At 49.5% G+C, this 24,908-nt stretch overlaps 1 protein-coding gene across 1 annotated transcript in view; it reads right to left on the reverse strand.

Annotated features, from left to right (window-relative positions):
* Positions 1 to 24,278, reverse strand: part of ST14 (ST14 transmembrane serine protease matriptase) — a 63,212-nt gene extending 38,934 nt beyond the window's left edge. Inside the window, exon 1 of the mRNA XM_073570058.1 lies at positions 23,958 to 24,278. Coding sequence (XP_073426159.1) covers positions 23,958 to 23,996 — 39 coding nt within the window. The 5' untranslated portion in view covers positions 23,997 to 24,278. The remainder of the gene's footprint in view (positions 1 to 23,957) is intronic.
* Positions 24,279 to 24,908: the final 630 nt, after the last annotated feature.

The following is a 24,908-nucleotide window of genomic DNA, read 5'->3' on the forward strand; positions in this document are numbered from 1 at the left end:
AGAGTTAAGGATAGACTGGAGAAATACGAGAGTGTTAGCAGGGAGGCCACAGAGGAGGATATTGCAGTAGTCGAGATGGGAGATGATGAAGGCATGCACAAGCATTTTCGCAGAATCAGAGTTGAGGAAAGGACATATTCTGGAAATATTTTTGAGCTGGAGGCGACAGGAGGTGGCAAGAGCTTGGATGTGCGGTTTGAAGGACAGGACAGTCGAGGGTTACTCAGAGACAGAGATAGATCAGGTAGGGAAGATATGCAAGATGGGGGAAAGATGACAAGTTCAGATTTGTCCACACTGAACTTGAGAAAGTGAGAGGAGAAGGATATGGCCGGAGAGAAGACGTCTGGTCCAGAGAGGTAGATCTGAGTGTCAGTGGTACTGGAAGCCATAGGACTTTGAGTTGTCTCAGGCCAAGGGTATAGATCAAGAAGAATAGGGGTCCTAGGACAGAGTCTTAAGGAACAAAGGACCCCAACAGAGAGAGGGCGAGAGGAGGAGGTAGTGTGGGAGAAGGAAACGCTAAATATGCAGTTGGTAATGTATGTGGAGAGAGATCCAGGATAGAGAAAGGTCTTTGACGCCAAAAGGAAGAGAGGATCTGTAGTAGGAGGCAGTGGTCAATGTGTCAAAGGCATAGAACAGGTCTAGAAGGAGGAGTATAGAGAATTGTCTGTTAGCTTTGGCTGTAAGTTGTTAGTAAGTTTGATCAGGGCAGTTTCAGTGGAATGGTGGGAACAGAAGCCAGATTGTAGGCTGTCAAAGAGTGAGTTTGATGCAAAGTGAGAGAAAAGTTCAGTGTGGACGTGCTGCTCAAGAAGTTTAGAAGCAAAAATGGGGGAAACAATATGGGGCGATAGCTGGACAAAGCTCTTGGGTCAAGGGATAACTGAGAATATGTGTGATTGTGATATGTTTGAAAGCAGATGGGAAGGTACCAGAAGTTAGTGATAGGTTCAAGAAATGGGTTAGGGATGGAATAAGTGTGGTGGTAAGGTTGGGGAGGAGGTAGGATGGGGTCAAATGCACAATTGGTGAGGTGTGATTTGGAGAGGAAATGAGTAAGCTTTCCTTCAGTGGTTTTGGAGAGGGAAGTTATTGGGTTAGGGCATTGGTCTGGTTTACAAAGGGGTTGTGGTGGTCAAACAATAAAGACTTGCCTTGCTTAGTCTAATTTTTGAAGTCCTCGGCAGAGATTAGGGAAGTCGGAGTGGTCAGTGGTTGGCGGAGGAGGGAGTTAAAAGTGTTGAATAACTTTGGGGTTGTAGGATAAAGGAAGATATGAGGGTTGTGAAGTAGGCCTGTTTAGCAGAGGTGAATACGATTGGAATACGAGTGTTGAGTGTTTGAATGTGGTGAAGTCGTTTTGCCTTTTCTTCCAACACCGCTCTGCAACTCTGGACACTTGCCGAAGCTTTTTGGTGATGTTATTGTGCTAGGATTGTCTATTGATCCGGCGCCCTCTGCTATGCATGAGAGGGGCGATCAAGTCAATGGCTGATGAGAGAGTGGCACTGTAGAAACTAGTGATACAGCCTGTGTTGTGAAGTGAGAATATGGATCACAGTTGTAAAATATAATCAGAGAGTGTGAGTGTCTAGATGTGCGCTAGTTGCTGGACATGGGCGACAGGTGAGGATAGTGATGAGAATGTGAGTAGATGGTGGTCAGATGGAGGGAGAGGAGAGGTTGTGAAGTTAGATAGGGAGCAGAGACAGGTGAAGACCAGGTCTAATGTATGTACATCTGTGTATGTCCATCTGAATAAGTTCAAAAGATGAAGTAAGCAACAGGAGTTTGGAGGCTGCTGACTGGCAGGTGTCAATGGGGATATTGAAGTCACAGAAAAACCTCAGAACCAATATAAGCCGGGACCAAAAATCAATTAGAAACCAAGAAAGCACAAAATTGGAAAAACCCTTAAAAATTTACCTTTAATTCAATATCTTAAAAAGATTAGTATAAAAAAGTACAATGCTGGGTGATTTCAGGTTTCCATCAGTGCCCAAAAATTGACACACAAAAAAGAATTTTTATATATCAAGGGAAGGGGGGACTTCGCCCTAATAGACCCTAATGTGCCCCTTCCTAGCCACGGAGGTTGACACCCTAGTTGTTGACGATGTGGCACCCCCGCTCAACGTCGGTAGCCCTAGATACCCTAAATCACCCTAGCAAAACAAAAAAAGGGATACACAGAAACCACACACATACAAATATACCCAAAAAACAACCCCTAATGGGTAGACATAAATATGTCTTAGTAGGAGGAAAGTGCTGTTAACTTCTCGTAGTCAAAAAGGCTCAAAAATAGAAAAAATAGCAGCTAAATACCTTATCTCGTAATGAAAAATACAGATGCTGCAAAAAAGATTACAATCCATGCATTTCATAAATCTTATCTCGTAGTAAAAAATGCATGCATTGCAAAAAGACAAATCATATATCAATAATGATGCCTAAAAAACGTCTACAGTAATAGGTTAAATAAACCTCAGCATTAACAGCAACATTTCCAGCAGATAATTGCAAACCAACAGTGCACAGAAAAAATTAATCCATATACAAAGGACCTAATAATCCATCAGAGACTCATTGCAAACAGTGTCAATAATATTCCATGTCAAATCACAACACCGATAGGATGTACCTCAAAGACAATGGCCATAAAAAGCAATGTGAAGCACATTTACAATGCAACGTCGGTCTGTCAATCAAAAGATTAGAAAAATGAATACTTATCAGCCATTGATATGCCGAGAACGCCTGACGCGTTTACCCCACCTAATCATCGAGGGTTCATCAGGGGCAAGAATCATTGGGGTCTCATCCCCCTCCGGCTGAAAATACAATGCAGAGTGCGGCGTGAACTGTACCTGAGACGCCGTCATTTGAAGACTCCCGCGGCCTGTGTACAGCGTCATATCCGGTCACATGATGTAAGGTGACTGGAGCGCAGAATGCGCTCCACACAGCGGAAATACATCAGAAAGGAGGCGTTTACTACGCCAAATTACGCCGATCACGTGATGTAAGCTGAATGGAACGCAAAGTGCGTACCACCCGGCGGAAGTCCATAAACAAAAGAGGCGGTCACCGCGCCACATTGGTCCCTACTACATGTAAGCCCTAAGTGGAACAACAATACGCTCCAAAGGCAGAAGCGGCTCAGGCTGGAGCGGCATTCATGTAAAAGTATTTGTGAAGATATCAATAACAAAAAGAATGAATGGAAGGAAGAAATAGATACCAAGTGAACCCATATATCATCATATCCCAATTTAAAATATAGCCAATCCTAAAAAATACCGCAACAAAAGACATCAATTCACAAAACAAATAACACACACACACATGAAAATTCTTATAAGAATCAATAAATCACCCCTCCACAGAACACAAATATGTACCCAAAACCCCTAAGTAAATAATGTATAGCAATAATTGGCAAAATTGCCAGTTCTCAAAAGAAATTTGAGACATACCACATCTAAAAGCAGACCAGAACCTGTCAGGAACCCAAATTAAAGATAGCTCTCAAAATACAATTGCTCATTTAGGCCACTAGGGCTCTGTGATTCCAACCAGAAGATCCAGCGTGTTTCACGCTGTAAAATCCTCCTGTCCCAATCTCCCTGTCTAACTGTGGGTTGACCTCTCGCAATTACCAGAAAGGAAATTTGTGTCTCATCCCCCCCATGCAGCAATTTGACATGATGAGCTAATGGAGTATCCCTATTGTGCCTGATGTCCCCCAGATGTTCACTAATGCGAAATTCCCTCTTTGTCTTACCTACATAGTCGAGAGGGCAGGTACAGGTACATAGATAGACAACTCCTGTGGTCCTACAATTTGCAAAGCAGTTCATATTATATGTTCTTTTTGTATGTGCACTAGAAAAAACTCTTGATGGACATAAATTTGCAGAAGCTACAATGGCCGCATCTAAACGTGCCAACTGATCTGTTTTGCAACCAAGTACCCTCCTTCACTGGGTCAAGATGACTCTTGCCCACCTGATCCTTGATTGATCTCCCTCTTCTGTAGGTAACAGAGGGTCTCGGGGTAATCACAGCACGAATATCACGAACAGTTCTTAAAATTGACCAGTATTTTCTAAGGATCTCCATCACCTTCCCTGATTGATCAAACGTACCAATAAGTCTAGTCAAATCATTGTTTTTTCCCTTTCTCTAGGGATCAATAAAGATGACCTCCTTGTACATTTAGCCATATTATAGGCTGGTTCCAGTACTTTTATAGGATAGCCCCTGTCTCTAAACCTACCCCACAAATCCTTTGATTGTGCCTCAAAGTCACCCCATTCAGAACAGTTCCTCCTAACACGCAAGAACTGTCCCCTGGGAATAGCCCGTTTCAGTGGAGGGGGTGGTGGCTCTCCCATCTCAAAAGGTTGTTTGTTGAAGTGGGTTCACGATATAGAGATGTTCTCAAAGTACCATTCTTGGAAATAGATATATTAATATCCAAGAATGTGATACAATCACCCCCCACCTCATACGTAAACAGCCCCATTTGATTATCATTAAGGGAATCGACAAAGGAACCAAAGGATTCTCTGTTGCCAGCCCAAAGGACGAGGATGTCGTCGATATAGCGTCCCCAGAATAAAATCCTTGGGGACCAGACGACATCCTCGTCCTTAAAGACCGTCGTGTCCTCCCATCAACCCAGGAGCAGATTTGCATACGTGGGGGCACAAGGGCTCCCCATCGCAGTGCCCCTGAGCTGGTGGAAGTATTTGCCATTGAAGAGAAAATTATGGCGGAGTACATAGTCAAGCAATTCAAGCACGAACTTATTATGTGCTCCCAAATGCACTCTCCTGCCCTTAAGGAAATGCTCCACAGCTTTCAAGCCTTATGTATGTTTAATACTGCTGTATAAAGCTTCCACATCAATCGATGCTAATATCGTACCCGGATCAACAGATATCCCTTCCAATTTATTCAGGAGATCCATTGTATCCCTAAGGTAAGACGGAAGGGTCAACACAAACGGTCGCAGTATTTTGTCCAAATATACGCTCGAATTTTGGCATAAAGCATCAATCCCAGAGACTATCGGTCTCCCCTTGAGGGGACTGATGCACTTATATATTTTGGGCAAAGCGTAGAATGTCACAACCAGAGGGCATTTGGGCAACAGGAAATAGAATTCATTCTTCGATATCAGTCTAGAGTCAAGAGCATCCTTCAAAATTTTCGATAGTCTGAGGCTGTACTCCTTAGTGGGATCAAGTTTAAGTACCTCATACGTTAGTTGGTCAATAGTGTCGCTGCTCTACACCTAGGTGCGGGTGTCAAGTGAATCCTGAGTCCACGTGGGACAATTTTTTGTTTGATATAATTCTCCAATGATTGCACCTCCCACCAAGATTTGATGTTCTCCTTAAATGCTTCTAAAAGCTCTGAAAAAAGTGTTTTGAGAGAGGGACCCACCGAGGACAAGGAGTCAGACTCTACTTCTGAAAATACTTCTTTAGCATCAAGCCCTTTTTTTGTATCTATGGGTCCTGACAGGAAACCAGCCATACTAGTCATAGAAAAACCTCAGAACCAATATAAGCCGGGACCAAAAATCAATTAGAAACCAAGAAAGCACAAAATTGGTAAAACCCTTAAAAATGTACCTTTAATTCAATATCTTAAAAAGATTAGTATGAAAAACTAAAACACGCTGGATCTTCTGGTTGGAATCACAGAGCCCTAGTGGCCTAAATGAGCAATTGCATTTTGTGAGCTATCTTTAATTTGGGTTCCTGACAGGTTCTGGTCTGCTTTTAGATGTGGTATGTCTCAAATTTCTTTTGAGAACTGGCAATTTTGCCAATTATTGCTATACATTATTTACTTAGGGGTTTTGGGTACATATTTGTGTTCTGTGGAGGGGTGATTTGATTCTTATAAGAATTTTCATGTGTGTGTGTTATTTGTTTTGTGAATTGATGTCTTTTGTTGCGGTATTTTTTAGGATTGGCTATACTTTAAATTGGGATATGATGATGTATGGGTTCACTTGGTATCTATTTCTTCCTCCCATTCATTCTTTTTGTTATTGATATCTTCACAAATACTTTTACATGAATGCCGCTCCAGCCTGAGCCGCTTCTGCCTTTGGAGCGTATTGTTGTTCCACTTAGGGTTTACATGTAATAGGGAGCAATGTGGCGCGGTGACCGCCTCTTTTGTTTATGGACTTCCGCCGGGTGGTACGCACTTTGCGTTCCATTCAGCTTACATCACGTGATCGGCGTAATTTGGCGTAGTAAACGCCTCCTTTCTGATGTATTTCCGCTGTGTGGAGCGCATTCTGCGCTCCAGTCACCTTACATCATGTGACCGGATATGACGCTGTACACAGGCCGCGGGAATCTTCAAATGACGGCGTCTCAGGTACAGTTCACGCCGCACTCTGCATTGTCTTTTCGGACGGAGGGGGATGAGACCCCAATGATTCTTGCCCCTGATGAACCCTCGAAGATTAGTAGGGGGAAACACGTCAGTCGTTCTCGGCATATCAATGGCTGATAAGTATTCATTTTTCTAATCTTTTGATTGACAGACCGACGTTGCATTGTAAATGTGCTTCACATTGCTTTTTATGGCCATTGTCTTTGAGGTACATCCTATCGGTGTTGTGATTTGACATGGAATATTATTGACACTGTTTGCAATGAGTCTCTGATGGATTATTAGGTCCTTTGTATATGGATTAATTTTTTCTGTGCACTGTTGGTTTGCAATTATCTGGTGGAAATGTTGCTGTTAATGCTGGGGTTTATCTAACCTATTACTGTAGACGTTTTTTAGGCATCATTATTGATATATGATTTGTCTTTTTGCAGTGCATGCATTTTTTACTACGAGATAAGATTTATGAAATGCATGGATTGTAATCTTTTTTGCAGCATCTGTATTTTTCATTACGAGATAAGGTATTTAGCTGCTATTTTTTCTATTTTTGAGCCTTTTTGACTACGAGATAAGTTTACAGCACTTCAGCACTTTCCTCCTACTAAGACATATATATGCCTACCCATTAGGGGTTGTTTTTCGGGTATATTTGTATGTGTGTGGATTCTGTGTATCCCTTTTTTTGTTTTGCTAGGGTGATTTAGGGTATCTAGGGCTACCGACGTTGAGCGGTGGCGCCACATCGTCAACAACTAGGGTGCCAACCTCCGCGGCTAGGAAGGGACACATTAGGGTCTATTAGGGCGAAGTCCCCCCTTCCCTTGATATATATATATAAAAATTCTTTTATGTGTCAATTTTTGGGCACTGATGGAAACCTGAAATCACCCAGCATTGTAGTTTTTCGATATTCAAGTCACCCAAGATGATGGTGGGAATATCGCCAGAGAGAAAGTGAAGAAGCCAGGTGGAGAACTGGTCAATGAAGGCAGTGGTCGGGACTGGAAGTTGGTATGCGACAGCCACTTGGAGGTTGCAGGGAGAGTAGATGCGGACAGAGTGGACTTCAAAAGTAGGGAGGATGATGGAGGGAAGAGGTGGGATTGGGTTGAAGGTGCAGTTGGTAGAAAGGAGAAGACCCACTCCTCCACCATGTCTGTTGCCAGGGTGAGGAGTGTGGGTGACGGGGAGGCCGCGGTAACATAGCGAAGTAGGTGAGGCTGTGTCGGAGAGTGTCAGCCATGTTTCAGTTAGGTCAAGGAAGGAAAAATTGTGAGCAGTAAAGAGGTTGTGAATCACATGGAGTTTATTACAGACAGAGCAGGCATTCCAGAGCGATCCAGGAAGAGGGAGCAGGGGGTGCATGTCAGGGGCACAGGATTTACGTAGGAAATATTTCGGTAGTTTATATTAGGATGGAAGCCATAGGAGGGGAAGATAATGGGAGGTATTAACTGTGGGGGTCCAGGATTTGGAGATATGTCGCCAGCAGTGAGGGGAAGCAGAGAAAGGGAGAGAGCAGGTGGGAGAAGGAGAGAGGTTGGCTTGTTTTATGTTATAGCAGGAGAGATCTGATGTTGAGGAGCAGGTCAGCAGAGAAAGTTAGGTGGGAGAAGGAAAGAGTCGGCTTCTTTCATGTTTTAGTAGGAGGGATATGAGGCTGAGGAGCAGGTCAGCAGAGGGGGTCAGGTGGGAGGAGAGAGGCTGGCCTGTATTATGTGTTAGTAGGAGAGATCTGAGTTTGAGGAGGTCAGCAGAAGTGGTCAGATGGGAGGAGAGAGGCCAGCCTGTATTATGTGTTAGTAGAAGAGATCTGCTGTTGAGGAGCAGGTCGGCAGAGGAGTTCAGGTGGGAGGAGAGAGGTCGGCCTGTGTATTATGTGTTAGTTGGAAAGATATGATGTTGAGAAGCAGGTCTGCAGAGCAGGTCAGGTGGGAGAAGGAGAGAAGTTGTCCTGTATTGTTTTAGTAGGAGAGATGTGATGTTGAGGAGGTCTGCAGAGGAGGTCAGGTGGGAGAAGGAGAGAGGCCAGCCTGTATTATGTGTTAGTAGGAGAGATGTGATGTTGAGGAGCAGGTCTGCAGAGGAGGTCAGGTGGGAGAAGGAGAGAGGTTGTCCTGTATTATGTGTTAGTAGGAGAGATCTGTGGTTGAGGAGCAGGTCAGCAGAGAAGGTCAGGTGGGAGAAGGAGAGAGGCCAGCCTGTATTATAAAAGTAGAGATCGGAGGTTGAGGAGCAGGTTGACAGAGGAGGTCAGGTGGGGGGGGGGGTAAGAGGGAAGGAGAGATGATTATTTGGTTAGAGGGTGCTGGGGTTTGGGGATAGCGAAGGAGCACAATGATTAGAGGAGCAAAAACTAAGGGCCGATGTAATCTTGGTGAGTAAGTGTGGGGAAAAAGAAAAGCCAAGTACATTTAATAATAGTGGTTATACTTACCTTATGTTCACTTCTGGGCCATTCCTGGCATATTTCTGCTGCTCACTTATGGAGCCAGGCTACAGTTAGACCTGGGCCTCTACATTTATAAAGATATAACACATGAAATGGCAAGGTGTGAGCAGAGATGTGGGTTTAGGTTAAAGCCCCAGCCCACCACACCGATCAGATGCACATATGCTCTGTGTATATCAGGGGAGGGGGCAGTTAGTTTTTCCTGACTTGTATTCTGATACCTGCTCTTCTTCCTTCCTTCTTTCACTTTTGCCATGAAGTCTCTCCAGAAACCTTGGTGTAGAAGAGCTGGGGTTTCTTGTGAGTCACTTGTGCTGGCTCTTGTCCTGACGTGACTTGTAACTGTGACGTCTCTGTGTCAGCGTCCTCTGCGCTGCCCCAGCCCTGCTATACCGAGCACTCTGCCTCCACTGAGTTCCCACAAAAGACAAGTCAGGAAAAACTAACTGCCCCCTCCCCTGATATACACAGAGCATATGTGCATCTGATCGGTGTGGTGGGCTGGGGCTTTAACCCTTCACCCACATCTCTGCTCACACCTTGCCATTTCATGTGCACTTATATCTTTATAAATGTAGAGGCCGGTCTGCATTCAGAGGTGGCACCGGAAACCACGGCCAGACTATGCGAGTGCTGGCCTTAATGAGAGAGGGAAAAACACTCAGTCTGAGGATACAAACATCTCCCCAGATCTTGGAGTCGTGGAAAACATCCTAGACTATACTTCTCACAGCTAATCATCTGCTTCAAAGACTGAGTGCAGCTGGAAGTTGTATCAGAACATTTGCAGATTTTCATTGCCTTTTCCGGTTTTTGGAGCAAATATTTGCGCTGATAGGAGCAGACATGCTTGCGAGTCACCTTAAATCATCTGCAGTCGCCACTAGGGGGAGCTCCCTGTATACAGAGATACATGATAAGATCCTGTCTGCGGCCATCACTAAAGGGCATGTCACACTAAGAGATATCGCTAGCAATATCGCTATAACTAGTGACGTTATAGCGATATTGCTAGCGATATCTCTGTCTGATACTTACCTACGACCGGCTCCCCCGCTGGTTATCGCTGATCGCGCGAGAACGTTCAGGACTGTTTCTCGTCGGGCGCTTCCTGCTGTGAGGACGAGTGACGCGTGGCGCGTGGAGCCGGGCGGGAGGACGCAGGATCGCCTGGTGTGACAGGTAAGTAGCGACCCCCGTCCCCAGCGATGTCGCTAGTGAGATCTGCCTGTGTGGCAGCTCACTAGCGACCACTTAGCGATGTACCAGCGATCCACCAGCGATCCTGACCGCGTCATATCGCTGGTCGGGATCGCTGGTACATCGCTAAGTGTGACAGTACCTTTAGGGTAGCTCCCTGTATACAGAGATACATGATAAGATCCTGTCTGCAGCCACCACTAGGGGGAGCTCCCTGTATACAGAGATACATGATAAGAATCTGTCTACATATGCATAAAGGGAGTGGAGGGCACCACTAGTAAATCGTAGACAGGAATATATATAAGAACAAGAGGGTTCACACCAGGGTATGCTAGAGACAAATGCAAAAAAAGGAAAGATCATACCCACAAAAAATACAATATGAAAAAAAAATTTGTTGTAATTTTATTAAATGACCAAACAAGAATACATACATGACAGAACCAAAACATGTATAAAAGCAATTAAAATTGCATCTAATTGGTGCAAAGAAGCCCAGACCAATGCCACACCTTAATATGGAGGCTGTGGCAAGCCACACAGGGTACTCACAGAGGTGCTATAAGAAAAATAGCTGGCTTAAACATGTATGACCACACAATCAATTTATGAGAAGACACCATAAAATCAGTATGAGTTACACAGAGATAACTATGCACCAATATACAAAAATGTATGCAACCTAAATCAGAGGGTGAATATGCTACCAACAAAGAGAGATCCAACAGCATTTATGATGGAAAGAAAAGATAATAAAGCTGGAGTCACACATAGCAATCTCGCTAGCAAGATCGCTGCGGAGTCACAACTTTTGTGACGTAACAGTGATCTCACCAGCGAGATCGCTGTGTGTGACAGCGATCAGCGAGCGGCCCCCCTGCCGGTATCGCTGATCGCTGCAAGAAACCTCTGGACATATTTTTCGTTGCTGGTCTCCCGCTGGCCAGCACGCATCACTGTGTGTGACAGCGGGAGACCAGCGATCAGGTGTAAAAAATAAAAAATATAGTTATTCTCACCTTCCGACGTCCCGCGCAGCCATCCTGCCTCTCTCCACGCTCCCGGTCCCAGTCAGCCTTTGCACGAATGACCGCGAGACGTCGCGCTGCCGCGAGACCGTGACATTCTCGCGGTCATTCTCGCGAGAATGGGACCGGGAGCGTGGAGAGAAGCGGGAAGGCTGCGTGGGACGTCGGAAGGTGAGAATAACTATATTTTTTATTTTAATTCTATTTTTTACATGGATCCATGGCATCAGCGCTAACGAACACAGCAACGCCACGCGCGCGGCGTCGCTGTGCTGATCGCTGGTGAAGCTGTCTGTGTGACAGCTCACCAGCGATCACACAGCGACTTACCAGCGATCCTGACACCTTGATATCGTTGTCAGGAATCGCTGGTAAGTCGCTATGTATGACTCCAGCTTAAGATAAATAATCCTTTCTTTCAAAAAAATAAAACAGAGTGGCCCCTGAACAGGGGATAACTGTCTGTAAACTGGCTGAATGGCGAGTTGGAGCAATGGTGTGTGAAACCACACAAATGAATCTGTATAGACACCAGGATCATTACATGCCCCAGAGTAAATAATAAGATCAGCAGCGCCACCAAGATGAAAAGAGACCCAGTGTGGGATGAGATCCCACGCGTATCACCACGCAAAGGTGGTTTCCTCAGGGAAAAAAATAGCATCACTAGGGGGGAGCTCCCTGTATACACATGATAAGGTCCTGTGTGTGTGCAGCCACCACTAGGGGGAGCTCCTGCATAAGGCAATAGACTCCTGGGTACCACAGTTGTTACAGCTCTTTCCTGCACTGACACACTGTAAGGATCCCGACTCTTTCGGTCGGGATTTTCCGCCTTGGTTTCGGTTTCAGCTGTACATAAAGACAAGGACATTGCAGTCACCTCGAGAAGAACTGGTAGAGCAGCTTCTTCCCCCTCGGCCCAGCCTGCTCCGCCAGGAATGTGTGACCGGTGCAGGGCGGGTGACTGATCTGCTGCGGGGCGGCTCAGCCGCCATTATGTGTATGAGACCAGAACAACAACTACCCCCATCATCATTGGCCAGTGATAGCCTCCCTCATCTGCTGCCGGCACTATAATAAAACTCCATACCCCGGTCAGACGGTCACTATGATGTCAGCATGGACGCATCCAGTCATCTCTCTAGACCGCTGCTTGCTGTCAGTGAGTCCACACAGCCATGATCACAGGGCGACGTCTGACAGCACCGAGCCCAGACTGCGCCGGTCCTGGAGAGGGATTGGGTCAGGAAGGCTTTGCATTGGGTGTAAACAAGAAAGGTTTCCACTTACTGACAGGAAGCAGAGATTTTACAATTGACAAGAACAAAGATGAAGAATTGGCCAAGAGCATTTAACCCCTTCCTGCCCTGCACAGAGATAAGGTCCTTATTAGCCTTTACAGCCCTAATGTTTAACCCTCTGTGTTCCAGAGTCAAGGTGAGAGCAGCACCCAAGGAGCTCAGTCTTTAAGGCCATCGGCAACCCTGCTTCACGGCTGCAGAGGTTGGCCATTGGTGGCTATAGCAAGCAGGGCGTTTATACAGCACCCAGGTCCTGCCATGTAAGTAAAATCATCAGGGCCTGCCAGGAAAGACCATCACACATCGCTGTCTGAGAGCCACCAATCGCAGGGCACAAAGAGTAAGGGATCAACACAGGATGGCTGCTGTCACAGCAAGCGATCCAGCAGGGGATGCCATACTGCGGTCACAGCGAGCGATCCAGCAGGGGATGCCATACAGCGGTCGCAGCGAGCGATCCAGCAGGGGATGCCATACAGCGGTCGCAGCGAGCGATCCAGCAGGGGATGCCATACAGCGGTCGCAGCGAGCGATCCAGCAGGGGATGCCATACAGCGGTCGCAGCGAGCGATCCAGCAGGGGATGCCATACAGCGGTCGCAGCGAGCGATCCAGCAGGGGATGCCATACAGCGGTCGCAGCGAGCGATCCAGCAGGGGATGCCATACAGCGGTCGCAGCGAGCGATCCAGCAGGGGATGCCATACAGCGGTCGCAGCGAGCGATCCAGCAGGGGATGCCATACAGCGGTCGCAGCGAGCGATCCAGCAGGGGATGCCATACAGCGGTCGCAGCGAGCGATCCAGCAGGGGATGCCATACAGCGGTCGCAGCGAGCGATCCAGCAGGGGATGCCATACAGCGAGCGATCCAGCAGGGGATGCCATACAGCGGTCGCAGCGAGCGATCCAGCAGGGGATGCCATACAGCAATCGCAGCGAGCGATCCAGCAGGGGATGCCATACAGCGAGCGCAGCAAGAGCTGGCAAATAGAAGCTAACGCTGTGTCTGGTCCTTGAGGGTCTCTGAGGACAGGTAGTTAGGGTCCATTATCAGCTCCCAAGGCTGCTTCTGACACAATCAGGTCAAAGCTTCCATTTTGGGACTTGTGCAGTAAATACACTACTCAAAAAAAAAAATAAAGGGAACACTTACACAACAGAATATAACTCCAAGTAAAGGCCCCATCACACTAAGCGATATCGCTAGCAATATCGCTATAACGTCACTGGTTTTGTGACGCAGCAGCGATATCGCTATGTGTGATACTTACCTCCGACCGGCTCCCCCGCTGGTTATCGCTGATCGCGCGAGAACGTCCTGGGCCGTTTCTCGTCAGCTTCCTGCTGTGGAGACGAGCGACGCGTGGACGCGGGCGGGAGGACGTCAGGATCGCCTTGTCTGACAAGTAAGTAGCGACCCCCGACCACTGCTATGTCGCTGGTGAGATCTGCCTGTGTAACAACTCACTAGCGACCACTTAGCGATGCACCAGCGATCCATATCGTTGTCGATAGACTCCCAACGTCTGTGAAATAAAACTGTCCACTTAGGAAGTAACGCTGATTGACAATCAATTTCACGTGCTGTTGGCAAATGGAATAGACAACAGATGGAAATTATTGGCAATTATCAAGACACCCTCAATAAAGGAGTGGTTCTGCAGGTGGGGACCACAGACCACATCTCAGTACCAATGCTTTCTGGCTGTTGTTTTGGTCACTTTTGAATGCTGGTTGTGCTTTCACACTCATAGCAGCATGAGATGGACTCTACAACCCAACAAGTGGCTCAGGTAGTGCAGCTCATCCAGGATGGCACATCAGTGCAAGCTGTGGCAAGAAGGTTTGCCGTGTCTGTCAGCGTAGTGTCCAGAGGCTGGAGGCGCTGCCAGGAGTCAGGCCAGTACACAAGGAGACGTGGAGGGGGCCGTAGGAGGGCAACAACCCAGCAGCAGGACCGCTACCTCAGCCTTTGTGCAAGGAGGAACAGGAGAAGCACTGCCAGAGCCCTGTAAAATGACCTCCAGCAGGCCACAAATGTGCATGTATGTGCACAAACGGTTAAAAACCGACTCCATGAGGATGGTCTGAGTGCCTGACGTCCACAGATGGGGGTTGTGCTCACAGCCCAACACCGTGCAGGATGCTTGGCATTTGCCACAGAACACCAGGATTGGCAAATTCGCCACTGGCGCCCTGTGCTCTTCACAGATGAAAGATTTACACTGAGCACATGTGACAGACGTGAGAGTCTGGAGATGCCGTGGAGAGCGATCTGCTGCCTGCAACATCCTTCAGCATGACCGGTTTGGCAGTGGGTCAGGAATGGTGTGGGGTGGCATTTCTTTGGAGGGCCACACAGCCCTCCATGTGCTCGCCAGAGGTAGCCTGACTGCCATTAGGTACCGAGATGAGATCCTTAGACCCCTTGTGAGACCATATGCTGGTGCGGTTGGCCCTGGGTTCCTCCTAATGCCAGACCTCATGTGGCTGGAGTGTGTCAGCAAGTTCCTGCAAGTTGAAGGCATTGAAGCTATGGACTGGCCCGCCCGTTCCCCAGACCTGAATCCGATTGAGCACATCTGGGACAGCATGTCTCGCTCCATCCACCAATGTCACGTTGCACCACAGACTGTCCAGGAGTTGGTGGATGCTTTAGTTCATGTGTGGGAGGAGATCCCTCAGGAGACCATCCCCTGCCGCAACAGGAAAATGCCCAGGCGTTGTAGGAAGGTCATACAGGCACGTGGAGGCCACAAACACTACTGAGCATCATTTTGACTTGTTTTAAGGACAATACATTCCACTTTCATTTTGTGCGCAACTCCAAATCCAGGCCTTCATTGGTTAATAAATTTGATTTTAATGATGATTTGTGTGTGATTTTGTTGTCAGCACATTCAACTTTGTACAGAATAAAGTATTCAATGAGACTTTTCATTAATTCAGATCTAGGATGTGTTATTTGAGTGTTCCCTTTATTTTTTGAGCAGTGTAGTAATCAGATTGTTTGGCTCATCTACCGATCCACAAAAAAGCCACAAAGAACACGAGTGCGCACTCTGCATGCTTCCTTCATGGTATTGTCACAGTCACAATGATCCAAGTGTCATCATGTCTTATACTCCACTCACATCCAGAGCTGCAGTCACTCATCACTCCTATCATCCTCAGTGCAGCATCCACACACAGCACTCAGCAGATTCCTCGCGGCTGCTGCGTACCTCTTTAATGACGGCGTTGTGTGATAAATTCAGTCATTACAACCTCATTAACGCCGTAACCACTAAATCAGTTTAATGAATCATTTAGACATGTGCAACATTGTGTCAGCGGTGGAGAGTGGGACGTGAGCGGTGAGGACAGCGTCGAAGTATGGACTCATCACCTGTGACGGCCGCTGGACCAGAGGACAGAAACTTACTAATCCTGCATTCAGCCCCGGACCATTCTCTGACAGCAAGCAGAGGATTGGAACACTGGGCAGTAAGATATAAGGATGCGAGACCTATCAGGGGGCAGAACTACAGGGGCACAAGACTGGGGTCCCACTGTGGTGCGGGCAGCAATGAGAGCGGGCCCCAAAGGATCAGGCTCACTGCTCTTCCCTGCAGGCAGGGCCACACGGCAACTGACTGAATGCACACCGTGCTCAGCATTGTCGCAACAGAAACCATTTCCCTCTGACTTTCCTGGACGCAGATGAGTAGCATTATGTCCAATCACCGACTTAGATTTGTCCCATAAATGTGATTTACCCTACAACAATGAGAACTGGATTTGATTCAAAGCTAAAAATCCCAAAAAGCAGCAAATTCTTCTGCAGAACGAGAGTACGAACATTTTCTAGGTTGTAAAGTGCGGAGATCGATGATTTGCGGGATCTGCAGCGTTGAACATCACATTACTGACATCAGAAGCTTTTCCACCAGAAACCTCCTCAGGCAGAGTTCACGTAACACCGGAGCTTCTGCGATTTCACCTCCACAATTCAGTCTCCATTTATCTTTGGAGAGTTTCTGCTTGAATTTCTCTGTGGGATGTCAGTCGTCCCCCAGAGCTGCTGTTCTGATGTGATCAGCCCCCCACCCTCATAGATCTGCGGAGGATACTCCAGAGGTTCTCACTAGGGCCGAGGTCAGGGGAGGGTGGTGTCCCCCCTATGAGTCTCTCTCCTCTATTCCCATAGCATCCAATGACTTGGGTCTTCTCTGCAGCATGAGGTGGGGCATTGCCAGCATGAAGGTGACTTTACTACAGACGGCACGGTTCTTCACTTTCGACACGGTGCAAAAAGGTCGTCAGAAACTCTATTTCCCGAGGTCATTCTCACACCTTCAGGGACCCTAAAAGGGACTTCCAGCTCTCCCCATGTTTCCGGACCAAAACAACTTCATCACCTCCTTGCTGACGTCACAGCCTTGTTGGGACATGGTGGCTGTCTACAACCATCCGCTACTCCATCCATCTGGACCATCCAGGGTTGCACAGCATCATCAGTAAACATAGCTGGTTTACATAGAGTCTTCATGTATGTCAGTGCCACCGCAGATGTATTTGCTTGTGAGCGCTGTTTATGCACAACTGTAGCTGCTGGAGGATCCTACACTTTGGAACCTCTGTAGTCCTTGATCCTCAGTTTCACATTCCTGTCTGCTGCTTCATAATGGGATTTTATCAGCTGCTTTCTTAATCCGATTAATTGGTCTAGCAGAAACCTTCCTCATTATGCCTTTATCTGCAGGAACCCAACTGCTCTCTATCATACACAAATCTCTTCAAAGTATGATGATCGCTCTTAAGTTTTTGTGACATCTCATGTTTTCATACCTTGTCCGAGGCATTGCACTATGACACTTTGTGGCAGCAGACATCCCTTTTCTTTCCAATACTGAATGAAACCTGCAGCTGTTTAACAATGTAGAATGTACATCTTAAGGAGTTTCCCCTTAACTGGGACCCTGACAACTAATTACCACAGGGGTCCAAAATTGATGTCAGTGATCCAAAGACCCCAAGAAACAAACTGCCCATGAGGTTATGGGAAAAACACAAAGTTACATCTTTATGGCACTGACATCCAATCTGCAGAATAATTTGAAGCACAGTGTAGTCAATGCGTCCACTGTGTGAACACCAGCATTACCACATGTTTGCGGGACCCCCTTCCTTCCGGGACCCGCCGGTCACGCGGGTGCCAGGACCCCCTTCCCTCCCGGGACCCGCCGGTCACGCGGGTGCCAGGACCCCCTTCCCTCCCGGGACCCGCCGGTCACGCGGGTGCCAGGACCCCCTTCCCTCCCGGGACCCGCCGGTCACGCGGGTGGCCAGGACCCCCTCCCGTCATGCAGCTCAAATACAGGAATAACTCACTGGAGACGGCAAATTCAAACATCCAATCCTGTCACTGCTAGAGAGAGGGGCCGTACATTGCTGCATTATCAGCATTTTCAGGCCTGTGAGACCCTGACTGTAGGACAGGAGACTACAATCTATTACTCCCCGTTATCAGCCATTACTGGGGGAGGTGACTGTAGGACAGGAGACTACAATCTATTACTCCCTGTTATCAGCCATTACTGGGGGAGGAGACTGTAGGACAGGAGACTACAATCTATTACTCCCTGTTATCAGCCATTACTGGGGGAGGTGACTGTAGGACAGGAGACCACAATCTATTACTCCCTGTTATCAGCCATTACTGGGGGAGGTGACTGTAGGACAGGAGACTATAATCTATTACTCTCTGTTATCAGCCATTACTGGGGGAAGAGACTGTAGGACAGGAGACCACAATCTATTACTCCCCGTTATCAGCCATTACTGGGGGAGGAGACTGTAGGACAGGAGACCACAATCTATTACTCCCTGTTATCAGCCATTACTGGGGGAGGTGACTGTAGGACAGGAGACTACAATCTATTACTCCCTGTTATCAGCCATTACTGGGGGAGGTGACTGTAGGACAGGAGACTACAATCTATTACTCCCCGGTATCAGCCATTACTGGGGGAGGAGACTGTAGGACAGGAGACTACAATCTATTACTCCCCGTGCTCTGAGGGGGCCCACCCGGATTTACACTGTAATTACTGTATCTGCGGCAGAGAGAGACAATCGATCATCTCCCTGCTCTGCCGCTGCTACCGTATGTTGTCTTCTCCAGCTGCCACCGGACCTGTGAGGAGGTCACAGAAGGGGAGGAGTCGAGGTCATATGATCAGGGGGCTCTCTGTATGCAGGACTCTGCCGTGCTGGTTGTCGTGTGCGCGAGGTGTACGGAGGCGCGCGTGGTGCACGGAGGCGCGCGTGTGCGCGAGGTGCGCAGAGGCGCGCGAGGTGCACGGAGGAGCGGAGGCGCGCGAGGTGCACGGAGGAGCGGAGGCGCGCGAGGTGCACGGAGGAACGGAGGCGCGCGAGGTGCACGGAGGAACGGAGGCGCGCGAGGTGCACGGAGGAACGGAGGCGCGCGAGGTGCACGGAGGAACGGAGGCGCGCGAGGTGCACGGAGGAACGGAGGCGCGCGAGGTGCACGGAGGAACGGAGGCGCGCGAGGTGCACGGAGGAACGGAGGCGCGCGTGTGCGCGAGGTGTACGGAGGAGCGGAGGCGCGCGTGTGCGCGAGGTGTACGGAGGAGCGGAGGCGCGCGTGTGCGCGAGGTGTACGGAGGAGCGGAGGCGCGCGTGTGCGCGAGGTGTACGGAGGAGCGGAGGCGCGCGTGTGCGCGAGGTGTACGGAGGAGCGGAGGCGCGCGTGTGCGCGAGGTGTACGGAGGAGCGGAGGCGCGCGTGTGCGCGAGGTGTACGGAGGAGCGGAGGCGCGCGTGTGCGCGAGGTGTACGGAGGAGCGGAGGCGCGCGTGTGCGCGAGGTGTACGGAGGAGCGGAGGCGCGCGTGTGCGCGAGGTGTACGGAGGAGCGGAGGCGCGCGTGTGCGCGAGGTGTACGGAGGAGCGGAGGCGCGCGTGTGCGCGAGGTGTACGGAGGAGCGGAGGCGCGCGTGTGCGCGAGGTGTACGGAGGAGCGGAGGCGCGCGTGTGCGCGAGGTGTACGGAGGAGCGGAGGCGCGCGTGTGCGCGAGGTGTACGGAGGAGTGGAGGCGCGCGTGTGCGCGAGGTGTACGGAGGAGCGGAGGCGCGCGTGTGCGCGAGGTGTACGGACCGGCACACAGCGGGGACGCGACACATCGCGCACCCGCTGTATGTCAGAGGAAGAGGGTAATGATGGGAGAGGGAGCGTTATGTGACGCTCCCTCTTCCATTATTGCGACACGCACTGGGGGGCCGCGCTGACGCCGCAATAATGGAATATATATATATTATATAGATTATTTTTGTCAACAGCGCAGTCATCTGCTGAGGTTCTCTGGTTAGGGGCCCACTCAGAAGTTTCGCCCCCCTGAACCAAAACCCTAGCTACGCCTCTGCCGAGAGCAATGCCATGCTGGCGATTAAAGCACAGGGTGACTGTCCAGACTAAATCCAGGTGCTTGGGGCATGATGGCGGACAGACAGTTCCCCTCCAAGGAGCCAGCACACCACGTCCCATCCTCCTGCATCCCAGGGGCCACAGAGGGTTCTCCCCTTCAGCTGCAAGTGTCTCCTCCACACCAGGAGAAGCAGCGACCCCTGACCTCTATGAGGAGCGCGATTACCAACTTGCTGCCACCTTAAAAAGAATGGCACAAGTTAACCAATCACATTGCAACTTACGTTTTCTCATGTTGCCTTGGATGCATCTGCCTGCTATCAGTGACTTCCTGTCATGTGATCGTCACTCACTAATAAGTGATCAGTGGAGGTCACATGACAGGAAGTCCATATAACCATGGCAACCCCAGAGCAAGCAAAATAAAGCCAATGAGAGAGAAAGTGAAAACTAGGAGGCGAGAAATAAATCGACAACGTCGGCTTCAGTCTATTGTCCTTTCAACATCTCTGCTTGCTGTAAGGTGACACTTGAAGCCTCCTGGGAACCAGGCGTCCGTCATCAACATACCCAGAGCTGGACACTGCCAGTAACAAACCTGCTGGATAACGGGCCAGAGGCAGAAATGACTCCAAAACAGAATCAGTCATCAGAAAGCAGAAAACTGACCCAGAGACCACCCCAAATGTGTGCGTGATAGGGATGATGGGAGTAGTGATACACTGTGTGATGAGAGGTTAGACTGTGAGCTCCGGGGGTCAGGGATGATGGGAGTAGTTATATACTGTGTGATGGGAGGTTAGACTGTGAGCTCCGGGGGTCAGGGATGATGGGAGTAGTTATATACTGTGTGATGGGAGGTTAGATTGTGAGCTCCGGGGGTCAGGGATGATGGGAGTAGTTATATACTGTGTGATGGGAGGTTAGATTGTGAGCTCCGGGGGTCAGGGATGATGGGAGTAGTTATATACTGTGTGATGGGAGGTTAGACTGTGAGCTCCGGGGGTCAGGGATGATGGGAGTAGTTATATACTGTGTGATGGGAGGTTAGACTGTGAGCTCCCAGGGTCAGGGATGATGGGAGTAGTTATATACTGTGTGATGGGAGGTTAGACTGTGAGCTCCCGGGGTCAGGGATGATGGGAGTAGTTATATACTGTGTGATGGGAGGTTAGATTGTGAGCTCTGGGGGTCAGGGATGATGGGAGTAGTGATATACTGTGTGATGGGAGGTTAGACTGTGAGCTCTGGGGGTCAGGGATGATGGGAGTAGTGATATACTGTGTGATGGGAGGTTAGACTGTGAGCTCCGGGGGTCAGGGATGATGGGAGTAGTTATATACTGTGTGATGGGAGGTTAGACTGTGAGCTCTGGGGGTCAGGGATGATGGGAGTAGTGATATACTGTGTGATGGGAGGTTAGACTGTGAGCTCCGGGGGTCAGGGATGATGGGAGTAGTTATATACTGTGTGATGGGAGGTTAGACTGTGAGCTCTGGGGGTCAGGGATGATGGGAGTAGTGATATACTGTGTGATGGGAGGTTAGACTGTGAGCTCCCGGGGTCAGGGATGATGGGAGCAGTGATACACTGTGTGATGAGAGGTTAGACAGTGAGCTCCGGGGGTCAGGGATGATGGGAGTAGTTATATACTGTGTGATGGGAGGTTAGATTGTGAGCTCCGGGGGTCAGGGATGATGGGAGTAGTTATATACTGTGTGATGGGAGGTTAGATTGTGAGCTCCGGGGGTCAGGGATGATGGGAGTAGTGATACACTGTGTGATGGGAGGTTAGACTGTGAGCTCCCGGGGTCAGGGATGATGGGAGTAGTTATATACTGTGTGATGGGAGGTTAGATTGTGAGCTCCGGGGGTCAGGGATGATGGGAGTAGTTATATACTGTGTGATGGGAGGTTAGACTGTGAGCTCCCGGGGTCAGGGATGATGGGAGTAGTGATATACTGTGTGATGGGAGGTTAGATTGTGAGCTCCGGGGGTCAGGGATGATGGGAGTAGTTATATACTGTGTGATGGGAGGTTAGACTGTGAGCTCCCGGGGTCAGGGATGATGGGAGTAGTGATACACTGTGTGATGGGAGGTTAGACTGTGAGCTCCCGGGGTCAGGGATGATGGGAGTAGTGATATACTGTGTGATGGGAGGTTAGACTGTGAGCTCTGGGGGTCAGTGATGATGGGAGTAGTGATACACTGTGTGATGGGAGGTTAGACTGTGAGCTCCCGGGGTCAGGGATGATGGGAGTAGTTATATACTGTGTGATGGGAGGTTAGACTGTGAGCTCTGGGGGTCAGGGATGATGGGAGTAGTGATATACTGTGTGATGGGAGGTTAGACTGTGAGCTCCCGGGGTCAGGGATGATGGGAGTAGTGATATACTGTGTGATGGGAGGTTAGACTGTGAGCTCTGGGGGTCAGGGATGATGGGAGTAGTGATATACTGTGTGATGGGAGGTTAGACTGTGAGCTCTGGGGGTCAGGGATGATGGGAGCAGTGATACACTGTGTGATGGGAGGTTAGACTGTGAGCTCCGGGGGTCAGGGATGATGGGAGTAGTGATATACTGTGTGATGGGAGGTTAGATTGTGAGCTCTGGGGGTCAGGGATGATGGGAGTAGTGATACACTGTGTGATGGGAGGTTAGACTGTGAGCTCCGGGGGTCAGGGATGATGGGAGTAGTGATACACTGTGTGATGGGAGGTTAGACTGTGAGCTCCGGGGGTTAGGGATGATGGGAGTAGTGATATACTGTGTGATGGGAGGTTAGACTGTGAGCTCTGGGGGTCAGGGATGATGGGAGTAGTGATACACTGTGTGATGGGAGGTTAGACTGTGAGCTCCGGGGGTCCGGGATGATGGGAGTAGTGATATACTGTGTGATGGGAGGTTAGACTGTGAGCTCTGGGGGTCAGGGATGATGGGAGTAGTGATACACTGTGTGATGGGAGGTTAGACTGTGAGCTCTGGGGGTTAGGGATGATGGGAGTAGTGATATACTGTGTGATGGGAGGTTAGATTGTGAGCTCCGGGGGTCCGGGATGATGGGAGTAGTGATATACTGTGTGATGGGAGGTTAGACTGTGAGCTCCGGGGGTTAGGGATGATGGGGGTGATACTGCATGCACAGGCTTGTGTCTAGCCTCCCCTGTAATGTTAGTGACCGCCCGGCTCCGTGTCGAGGGTCCCGTCTAGTGGAGAGACGTTCTGCAGACCTTGTGCTGCTCCTGGGGCCGCAGCCAATTTCCTGTAGGTAACGGCTGCCATAAAACGAGAACATGTGGCAGGATGGCGCTGCACTCCCTAGCAGTGGGAAATGCTGGGTCCAGTAGTACACAAGTCCGTCGTGCAAGAGATTATAAAAATATGTAAATATGGCGGTGGTCTTTGTTGTCCTCATTCTCGGGTCCTCTACCAGAGGCCTGGGAGTTTGAGGGTTCTGCGCAGGATCTTAGTTGTTCCCAGCATTGTGCTTTTCTGGACAGAGAGCTCAGATGTTGCTCCTGGGATCTGTTGCAGCCATTTCCCAACTTCGGGGTCACTGCTCCTATCACCACTGGGGTCACTGTGGCCTTCACCTTCCACATCCTCTCCAGTTCACCTTTGAGGCCCCGGTATTTCTCCAGCTTCTCATATACACAACATATGAACTCGTTGACAGCCCGAGAGCTGCCGTGCTGTGACCCCGGAGTAACGCTGGACGGGCAGAGTCACCCACAGGAAATGGTACAGCGGCTGATAACAGAGAGCACGAGCCTGTGAAGTGGTGAGTCGTCAAGCAACGCAGGAAACATGCTGAAGTCCTATATGAATTACCGAGCGCACAGAAACCCTCATCTGTACTCAGAGGCGAGAAGCCTGACTGACCCGAGAGAACTCAGCTGAGGGTTTGTTACAGTGTGTCAGCGCGGCCAATCCGCCGTCATTTAAACTACTAGTGTCCTGACAAACACTTCTGGTCGCTGATACCCATCATCCACACAACCAGGAACACAACTCTCACCATCACAGGAATGAGGGCGCCCCCCAACACCAGGGATGATGGGGGTAGTAGTGACAGCATCACCCTCCCGAGCCCCCCGCTCCTACCTGCGGCCGGTGGTTGTACTTGATGTCCGGTTCCTTCATGTTGGCGGCTGCTCCCGAGTCTCCGGTGTCTGTAGCTGCTCTCAGGTGCGAGTCTCCAGGTGTGTCCGGGGCACGGGAGGAATCACGTGACGGCTACACCCCGCCCACCCCTCGGGTGTGTCACCGCCAGGGAATAGTCACGTGCAAGAGCACCGCCCACTGTCCAGGTGAGAGGAAACCAGAGAGCGAAACTGCACAGAGCAGGAAACAACTCCTCGACTGTATACAGCTCCTCCCCAGTATACACCTCCTCCCATATCCAGCTCTTCCCCTGCATACAGCTCATCCCCGATATACAGCTCCTGCTACATACAATTCCTCCCATATACAGCGCCTCCCTAGTATACACCTCCTCCCATATACAGCTCTTCCCCTGTATACAGCTCATCCCCGATATACAGCTCCTCCCATATACAGCTCCTCCCTAGTATACACCTCCCTTATACACCTCTTGCCCAGTATACAGCTCATCCCGTATACACCTCCTCCCATATACAGCTCTTCCCCTGTATACAGCTCCCCCCCAGTATACACCTCCTCCCATATACAGCTCTTCCCCTGTATACAGCTCATCCCGTATACACCTCCTTCCATATACAGCTCTTCCCCTGTATACACCTCCTCCCATATACAGCTCTTCCCCTGTATACAGCTCCTCCCGTATACATCTCTTCCCCGGTATACAGCTCCTCCCCAACATACATCTCCTGCTGCATACAATTCCTCCCATATACAGCTCCTCCCTAGTATACACCTCCCGTATACACCTCTTGCCCAGTATACAGCTCATCCCGTATACAGCTCTTCCCGTATACACCTCCCCAATATACAACTCATCCCCGGTATACAGCTCCTGCTGTATAGTGCTCCTCCCATATACCCCTTCTCCCATATACACCTCCTCCCCAGTAT

The sequence above is a fragment of the Dendrobates tinctorius genome, unplaced genomic scaffold, assembly GCF_039654945.1.
Source record: "Dendrobates tinctorius isolate UK_male_01 unplaced genomic scaffold, ASM3965494v1 ptg000028l, whole genome shotgun sequence".
In the NCBI taxonomy this organism is placed as follows: Eukaryota; Metazoa; Chordata; class Amphibia; order Anura; family Dendrobatidae; genus Dendrobates; species Dendrobates tinctorius.